Source organism: Staurois parvus, unplaced genomic scaffold, assembly GCF_062004578.1.
Source record: "Staurois parvus isolate SC_StPar_1 unplaced genomic scaffold, SC_StPar_1.0 ptg000191l, whole genome shotgun sequence".
NCBI lineage: Eukaryota > Metazoa > Chordata > Amphibia > Anura > Ranidae > Staurois > Staurois parvus.
In genome coordinates, this window is record NW_028317987.1 from 6,748,029 (window position 1) to 6,757,665 (window position 9,637).

General features: G+C 43.6%; 1 protein-coding gene across 1 annotated transcript in view; it reads left to right on the top strand.

Moving 5' to 3' along the window:
• Positions 1-8,472, top strand: part of LOC149461936 (uncharacterized) — a 40,043-nt gene extending 31,571 nt beyond the window's left edge. Inside the window, exon 3 of the mRNA XM_089677687.1 lies at positions 7,739-8,472. Coding sequence (XP_089533813.1) covers positions 7,739-8,365 — 627 coding nt within the window. The 3' untranslated portion in view covers positions 8,366-8,472. The remainder of the gene's footprint in view (positions 1-7,738) is intronic.
• The last annotated feature ends 1,165 nt before the right edge of the window (positions 8,473-9,637 follow it).

A 9,637-nucleotide genomic window follows, 5' to 3' on the forward strand; every position in this document is an offset into this window, starting at 1 on the left:
ATGGATGTCTGTGCAGTGGTGATGTCCCTACGAATTGCATCAATCTTGTTTTTGAAATGATTTGCAATCTCATGAGCAGTGAGTGAGGTACTGGGTGGAGGTGGAGAAAGTAGAGAGTTAAAGGTAGAGAAGAGACAACGAGGACTAAATGAGAAGGTATTAATGAGAGGGACAAAGTCGTCTTGTTTGGCAGCATGGAGGGAGGAATTGTATGTGAAGAAAACAGATTTATATCGGGTGAATGCTTGCTGAGATTTGGTTTTACGCCACAATCGCTCCAGCGCACGACTATGTCACTTAAGATTTCTGGTGTCTTCAGTCTGCCAAGGTTGTAACGGTTGGGGCCTGATACTTCGTGTTGTTAGAGGAGCAAGTGAGTCTAATGTGGATGATAGTGAACTGTTATAGACAGCAGTGGCCAGGTCAGGGCAGGACAGGGGAGAGATTCTGTCATAGAGTTGGTCAGTTGCAGAGTGGAAAGGAGCCGGGTTCAAGTTGTGAAGGTTTCTGCGGGTAATTGTTTGCTGCTTGGAGGGATAGGTGTTTGAAGACGAGGAGACTGTGAAGGTGATGAGATTGTGATCAGAGAGAGGAAAGTGCAAAGATGGGAGAAAACAAGGTCTAATGTTCTCCCATCAGAGTGAGTGGAGGACGGTATACATTGTGCTATTGCAAAAGATGAGGTTATGTTGAAGAGTTGGGATGTAGCCGGGTTGTTGACATTAATAAGGATGTTAAAATCTCTGAGAATGATAGCGGGTAGCTCAGAGGAGAGAAAGTAGGGTAGCCAGGCAGCGAAATCATCAAGAAAGCGGGACACGGGTCCAGGAGGCCGATAGATCACTGCAATCCTCAGAGAAATGGGAGAAAACAGCTGGATGCAGTGAGTCTCGAAAGAAGAGAAGGATAGAGAGGAGGACTTGAAAGGTGCTCAGTGGGGACAGAAGCAAACCAACCCTACCACCTTTCTGACCGCTGGGTCTGGGTGAGTGGGTCCAGAGGAGGCCTCCATAGGAAAGTGCTGCGGGGGAAGCAGAATCTGCTGCTTGGAGCCAGGTTTCTGTAATTGCTAGTAGGTTAAGGGAGAGTCAAAAAGGTCATGGACAGAGGTGAGCTTATTACAGACAGAGCGGGCATTCCAGAGCGCTTATGAAAAAGGGAGCCTGGTTTTTGGGAGCACAGGGACTGATATTAAATTGAGGGGATTGTGGCTATTCCATGGAAGAAAGAGGATGCCTGGTGTGGGGGTGAGATAGTGGAGGACCAGGGTTTGGGGAGATATCCCCAGAGGTTAGGAGAAGGAGGGTGCCTGGTGTGGGTTTTAGATACTGGAGGACCAGGGTTTGGGGAGATATCCCCAGAGGTTAGGAGAAGAAGGAGGGTGCCTGGTGTGGGGGTGAGATAGTTGGAGACCAGGGTTTGGGAAGATATCCCCAGAGGTTAGGAGAAGGAGGGTGCCTGGTGTGGGGGTGAGATAGTGGAGGTCCAGGGTTTGGGGAGATATCCCCAGAGGTTAGGAGAAGGAGGGTGCCTGGTGTGGGGGTGAGATAGTTGGAGACCTGGGTTTGGGGAGATACCCCCAGAGGTTAGGAGAAGGAGGGTGCCTGGTGTGGGGGTGAGATAGTGGAGGTCCAGGGTTTGGGGAGATATCCCCAGAGGTTAGGAGAAGGAGGGTGAGGAAAGTAAGATGGGAGCGGGTTGTACACGAGCGCACATGCCTTCCAGTCCTGGTGTTTGGGTCAGCAGGAGAGTGAAGTATCAGCAGGAGGTGATGAGAGCAGTAGTAGGGAGATGGTAGCAGTGAGGGGGAGATGTACAAGTTTTGGGGTGGAGCAGAGGGGTAAAGAAGTGAGATTTTGGGAACGCAGGAAAGTAATATGAAAAGGAGGAGTAGAGGGGACATATGAAAGGTACACAGAGTGGCACTCAGACTTGTAGGAGATGTTTCCCGGGGTGTTTGCTTGCAGTCTGTTCAGCATGCAGGAGAGTTTCTTGTTGTTTTATCTTCCTTCTACTTTAGTTCAACTGCTTCTTAGCACTTCATCAACGCAGCACACACTCAAATGCAGCACCCCATCAGTGACTGTGCCCCACCATCAGTGATCTCCCCCCATAAGCTGTTCTAAATTTATAAGGGGATGGCCCAATGAGCACTCATCTCCACCCCAATTAGGAACTGATAAGGATCACATGAATGGGGGGGATGATTCTCAAACAGACCAGACACAGGCCATAGTCATATATCGGTAATAAGATGTTATGTTCTATTTACACCCAGTAACCCCCCAGTCATGTCTGTCCTCTTCCTCCATAGCCATGTCCATCCTCTTCCTCTATAGTCCTGTCCGTCCTCTTCCTCCATAGTCCTGTCCGTCCTTTTCCTCCATAGTCATGTCTGTCCTCTTCCTCCATTGTCATGTCCGTCCTCTTTCTCCATAGTCACTGTGACATCTTTTATCTCCAGCAGAGGATACACATCAATATTTAGAAGGACACAAGGATCTCTACAAGGACGTCATGATGGACAATCAGCCGCCCCTCACATCACCGGGTAAGAGGAGACTTTATTGTAAAGGAGAGAGCAGTACGGAGGATCCACCTAGATCCCCCATCATCTGATAAACACATAGAAACAATGGATTCAGTCAGTGTGTGTGTTTCCTACAGATGGATCCAGTCATGGGAACCCACCAGAGAGATGTCCCCGTCCTCTGTATTCCCGGGATTCCACACAGGAAGGTCACACCATCCCTCACCATCATCAGGTAGATGATGACAATTATTGGTAGTTGTGATTTATACACAGCATGTTTGTTACAATGAATGTTTTATTATATCTTTCAGAGTGGAATCCTCGGGGATGATAATATTGATGTTAAAGAAGAGTATAAAGAGGAGGATGAGGAGTATGGAGTGATGGAGGAGTTTTCAGAAGGACACAAGGATATGATGGAGCCACCTAATACCAGGAACCCACCAGAGAGATGTCCCCGTCCTCTGTATTCCTGGGATTCCACACAGGAAGATCACACCACCCCTCCCCATCATCAGGTAGATGAGGAACAATCACTGATAGTATCATTAGGATCTGTACGTTAGAATAAAATTTACAAAGCGAGTGCTATCCAGTCAGCAGCTAAGCACTGAAGGTAACCAACATAAACCTTACAATAGAATAAATAAAATAGTGCAGCGCTAAAATAATGATTCATATAAAAGGGAGGTAAAAATAAACAATAAATAATAAAATTTTATGTAAATAAACAATATATGTAAACGCACTTAAAAAATTCAAATGGAGACTAGTTATCAGATTAGCACAAAGGTAACTAGATAAAACCTTTAAATGAACATAAAGTATATAAGTGCAGAGCTCACACTAAATAAATAAATATGATATATAGTTCGTATCAGTGACTGAAAATATACAATTATAAATATATGGGGCAAATAATTTGTGTCAGTGACTAGATAGAGCCCATATAGTCCCAAAAGCTTCAATCGGTGCTTGTGCTCGTGGAAACAGAAGAAATGCGCACTCACCAGATGCGCAATATTAGTGCGTGTTATATCTTATATCCTGGTGTCATCAAGGTAGTCATCTGAGCCAGTTGTGGAAAAAGGCTTCCTCTCAAGGTGGATGGGTCCTGGGACTTTAAATGTTGATGATCCAGGGGTGTCCAGAGTTCCCCTTAAGGGATAGGTGGGTGCAGCTCACAAGGGTTAACTGGAGGTTCCTTCTCTGGAGGTAATGAACTGGTACTGGGCGTCGTCCCCGAATAAAGATGGCCACCGGAGCTCCATGATGCTCTGATGGTGTGACATCACGGCGTGACTTAGCTCCTCCTTACACGTTACGTGCGAACGCACATCATCAGACGAAGATACCATTGGCGCCATGACGTGACATAAGGCTTTAAATAGGCAGAATGGCGCATGCGTATCAAGCCGGCACCATTTTGCTGAAGCCTAAACAGATTGCTTACTCTCGTGCGATGATGCGCCATTATACTAGAGGTTTTTTTTATATAGATAATAAGAGTATGTACATTTGTTCGCTTATGCGGTATATTACCTTAAATTCTAAATGTCAAAAGAGTATAATATATTAAAAACTCCTAATATATTGAAATATATTGGTGATGCAGGTGTGTTAATGCTTTATGTGATTAGATAAACCATTTCAGATGTCAAAAGTATAGCACTTATATGAGTGTTGGAAGTGATTGCTGTTCATTAAATTTTATTGATCAACTGTTGTATATTAATATCAATAAAGGATATTAATAATTAATAAGTAAAAGAAGAAAAAAAGTTGTATAAGAATATCAGCAAAATCATAATAAAAAAATAATAAAGTCAAATAATGATACCATTAAAACACCTATTGTATTCAAATAATAAAATAAGTAAAATATATACTGGTGTCCATTATAGTAAAATTATAAATAATTATATAAAGAAAAATTTTTAGAACAAAAAATGGACATCAGAAGGATTTGGCAAAAGATCCGATGAGTGTTAACGAATGTACTAAGACTGAAATCACATATGATATGAATATAACCGTATTGTAAGAATAATACACAAGAATTAAAATATTTATGCTAAAAGTACACATTAAAGAATGTTCAAATGAAATTAACTATTAACGATAAAACAATTAACATCTAACTCAATATTGAGTCCTGCCGGGTGCAGGGTACCTAACTCGTAAATTTGTTTGGTCTCCAGTTGGGATACTGGCCGAGTCTTATATGTCCCTCTCCAGTGTGGGATGATAGTATCTATCCCTATAAACATAAGTGAGGAGGGATCTCTCTTCTGATATCACCTATAATGTAAGGAGAGGGAATGCTCCTTATATCCTTTTTTAATATTATAAATGTGCTCCGGAGACGGTCCCTCAACCTTCTCGTGGTACGACCCACATACTGTTTGGAGCATTCTAATAGATAGACTACATATTTCCTATTACAGCCGATGAATTTGTCTATATTATATGTCTTATTAGTTTGATTAGAAAGATATCTGGTTATTATTTTCTTTCTAGTATCATTAGGATCTGTATATTATCTGCATTGTTACCATTGATGGCATTTTTATTATATATTCAGAGTGGAAACCTGAGAGATCCTAAAGTTGAGGTTAAAGAAGAGATAAGAGAAGGATGAGGATGGGGGGATGGAGGAGTCAGAGCTTCTAAAAGAAGACAAAGATCTGTACCAGGACACCATGGTGGAGTCATCCAGCTACAGGAACCCACCAGAGAGATGTCCCCGTCCTCTGTATTCCCGGGATTCCACACAGGAAGGTCACACCATCCCTCACCATCATCAGGTAGATGATGACAATTATTGGTAGTTGTGATTTATACACAGCATGTTTGTTACAATGAATGTTTTATTATATCTTTCAGAGTGGAATCCTCGGGGATGATAATATTGATGTTAAAGAAGAGTATAAAGAGGAGGATGAGGAGTATGGAGTGATGGAGGAGTTTTCAGAAGGACACAAGGATATGATGGAGCCACCTAATACCAGGAACCCACCAGAGAGATGTCCCCGTCCTCTGTATTCCTGGGATTCCACACAGGAAGATCACACCATCCCTCACTATTACAAGGTTGGTGGGATGGAGAATCTAGAACATGGACTTGTAGAGACAAAGTGTGGATTTTTTATGTGATGTCACAATCATAAATCTTACATTTTACAGATGATATTTTCTCTCATTCTCTTGGTTTAGGGTGAAGATCTGATAGATATAAAAGTTGAGGTGAAAGCAGAAGAAGAAGAGGCGTATGTGAGGGATGATCAGCAGTCTATGGAGGAGGATGGAATAACGGGGACATTTATAGAGGAGGACACTCCTACAGAGATCAGCACAGGTGGGTCATGAACACTAAATCCATTCCTCCACCCATACTGCTCACTGATTGGTCCAGAGTAGGGCGGGGACTGGGTGATATCAGCCTGTAATCCCCTGGTCACTTTCCTGAGCTGTGTTCCCCGTCCTGTATTCCTGGATTTCTCTCGGATAATCTTCCTTCTCTGTGCTGCAGACACAATTTATGTCTCTAGACTGGATTTATGGAGGTTCTGGGGTTCAGCTGGCAGCAAAATGTTTTTCAGCACAAGCGATACTAGACCTAGACACCTGGGGTGTGTGTCTTGGGTGTCCTTCCCCATGCCCAGATCTAGTTATATCTCTGACAGAACATTTCTCCCAGGGTTCCTTCTCTGTTATCTGCTGGCAGTGCCGGGTGGAGGGATATGTCTGTAGTGTCTCAGACCCAAGTCACTGAGTGCAGTCTCAGGAGATGGGAGGCAGCGGTGTGGGATCTCTGCAACTTGTCTACAGTAAACATTTAAGCTTCCACTGATTACTGAATACCAATATTATGAGTCCTGACCCTTACACTGTATAATTTATATTGTACATTCCATACTCCTGACCCCTGCACTATATACTCTATGTTGTACATTACATACTCCTGACCCCTGCACTATATACTCTATGTTGTACATTACATACTCCTGACCCCTGCACTATATACTCTATGTTGTACATTACATACTCCTGACCCCTGCACTATATACTCTATGTTGTACATTACATACTCCTGACCCCTGCACTATATACTCCATGTTGTACATTACATACTCCTGACCCCTGCACTATATTCTCTATGTTGTACATTACATACGCCTGACCCCTGCACTATATACTCTATGTTGTACATTCCATAGTCCTGACTTCTGCTCTCCCCCCTCCCCCCACTGCTATATATACACATAATATGGATTCTCTCATGTTAAACCCATTTCCTCCCAGCTGGACATTTTATATCGGATGATATGATTGGAGCACAGACTTTTACATGGTGATAATAATGTGATAACATCCTCCAACTTTGGACCCTTAAACAGAAAGTGATAATGAGGGCGGAGTCAATACCCCAATGATGGTGGTCTTCAGGATCAGTCCAGTCTTCATCTTGGTTGTTCTCCCCCCATCCTCACTCTCTGACCTCTGGTGGGGCTCAGTCCTGCTGTTCTTCATGACTAAATCATGGACTAAATAAGGAGGTGCAGTACTTCTTGTGTTGGGAAGATGGCGATGAGTGATAGAGGGGGTGGGGACCCTCGTCCTATAATCCCCTCATCACTGTCCCTCCTATAAACACGGTTCTGGTTGTTTCTTCACTCTCTGACTAAGGTCCATGAATAAAGAAAGGACCTGGCAGGAGATCAGAGGAGCCATTTCCTAGTTCCCTTGAGGGTGGAATTGTAAGCTCCTCAGAGACCAAGCTGCCTGATGTGGGCGGAGTCCTGGTTTGGGGGAACCAATCAGCTCCTGTCTAGTAATCCTCTTTGTCTTTGTATTTTAGTCCATGGCCGGGAGATGAGGAAAACCTCCGAGGATTGTCTCACTTTGTCTCCAGACTGGAAAGTAGAAGATGAGGACATCACACAGTATAGTCCAGGAGAAAACCCGGCTCCCTCCAATGTCCATCCGGCACCACCCAGTGTAGATGGACCATCGGATTCCTCGTATCCTGAGGAACCTCAGACTGTGCGGGACCGGGCCGGCCTTCCAACAGAGAAGAGCTTTTCCTGTACTGAGTGCGGGAAATGTTTCCGTTATAAATCCTATCTTAATAGGCATCAAAGATCTCACACGGGAAAGAAGCCGTATTCCTGTCCTGAGTGCGAGAAATGTTTTTCAGTGAAGTCCAATCTTTACACACATCAGAGATCTCACACGGGGGAGAAGCCGTATTCCTGTATTGAGTGCGGGAAATGTTTTTCAAAAAAGTATAATCTTAAAAAACATCAGAGGCTTCACACAGCTGAGAAACCATATTCCTGTCCTGAGTGCGGGAAAACATTTTCACAGAAGGTTCACCTTAGCACACATCAAAGACTGCACACAGGGGAGAAGCCATTTTCCTGTTCTGATTGTGGGAAAAGTTTTTTTCAAAAATCAGAGCTTGTTTCACATCAGAGATCTCATACGGGGGAGAAGCCATATTCTTGTCATGAGTGTGGGAAACGTTTTTCATGGAAGTCCAGTCTTTGCATACATCAGAGATCTCACACGGGTAAGAAGCCATATTGCTGTCCTGAGTGCGGGAAATGTTTTTCAGTGAAGTACAACCTTTACAAACATCAGAGATCTCACACGGGAGAGAAGCCGTATTCCTGTCTTGAGTGCGGGAAATGTTTTTCACATATGTCTAATCTTTACATACATCAGAGATCTCACACAGGGGAAAAGCCATATCCTTGTCCTGAGTGCGGGAAATGTTTTTCACAGAAGTCCAATCTTTCCATCCATCAGAAATGTCACACGGGGTAAAAGCCACTTTCCTGTCCTGAGTGAGGGAAATGTTCCTCTCTGAAGTCCTGTCTTCCTGTACATCAGGGGTCCCACACAACCCTGGAGGTGTATTAGTGCCTTGAGTGAGGGAAATGTCTTCTAGATGAATGTTGCTGGACATCCCAGCTCTCATGTGGGGAAGAAGCACACCCTGATATACACCTCAGATATACTCCATGGCTGATCTTCATCATGGAAGAAACAGTTCATAAGGAGATCAGAGGCCCCCAAAGACATGGATGAAGTGTGGGACCGGGTTGGCCATTGATATCAGGAGAAGAATATAAATGGAGTGTGAAATGCTCTGTAATGATGGAAAACATTCCCCCGGCTCAGCAAATCTCCTAATGACATCGGTGTTTTAGCCCCATTCACAGAGAAGGAATGGACAGGAGATAAAATCTCTCATACAGACAGAATAGTCATGTGACTTTATAAAGATGAACGCCAGAAAATCACATCAATCAAATCTTCCAATGTGTTCCCCATACACAGATTCCCCTACATATCCGCCTTTATTTCCTCCTTTCCCCCATTTTCTATGTTGGGATCTTTTCTACAATACTTTGTTATAATTAGAGATGAGCGAATTTCTCAAAAATTCGATTCGGCTGATTCGGCGAATTCCAGTATGAAATTCGATTCGATGCGAATTAATTCGCTACGAAGTTAACTTATTAAAAGGGTTTCTAGGCTTCAGAGAGCCTTTAAATTAGTGCAGAACACTGTACCTTTAATTTAAATGCCCTTGAAGATGAGGAAGGAGAAGGAGAAGGATGAGAAGAAGGAGAAGGATGAGAAGAAGGAGAAGGATGAGAAGAAGGAGAAGGATGAGGAGAAGGAGAAGGATGAGGAGAAGGAGAAGGATGAGAAGAAGGAGAAGGATGAGAAGAAGGAGAAGGATGAGAAGATGGAGAAGGAGAAGGATGAGGAGAAGGAGAAGGATGAGAAGGATGAGGAGAAGGAGAAGGATGAGAAGGAGGAGAAGGATGAGGAGAAGGAGAAGGATGAGAAGAAGGAGAAGGATGAGAAGAAGGAGAAGGAGAAGGATGAGAAGAAGGAGAAGGATGAGAAGAAGGAGAAGGATGAGAAGAAGGAGAAGCAGAAGGAGAAGGATGAGAAGAAGGAGAAGGATGAGAAGATGGAGAAGGATGAGAAGAAGGAGAAGAAGGAGAAGGATGAGAAGAAGGAGAAGGATGAGAAGAAGGAGAATGAGAAGGATGAGAAGAAGGAGAAGGATGAGAAGAAGGA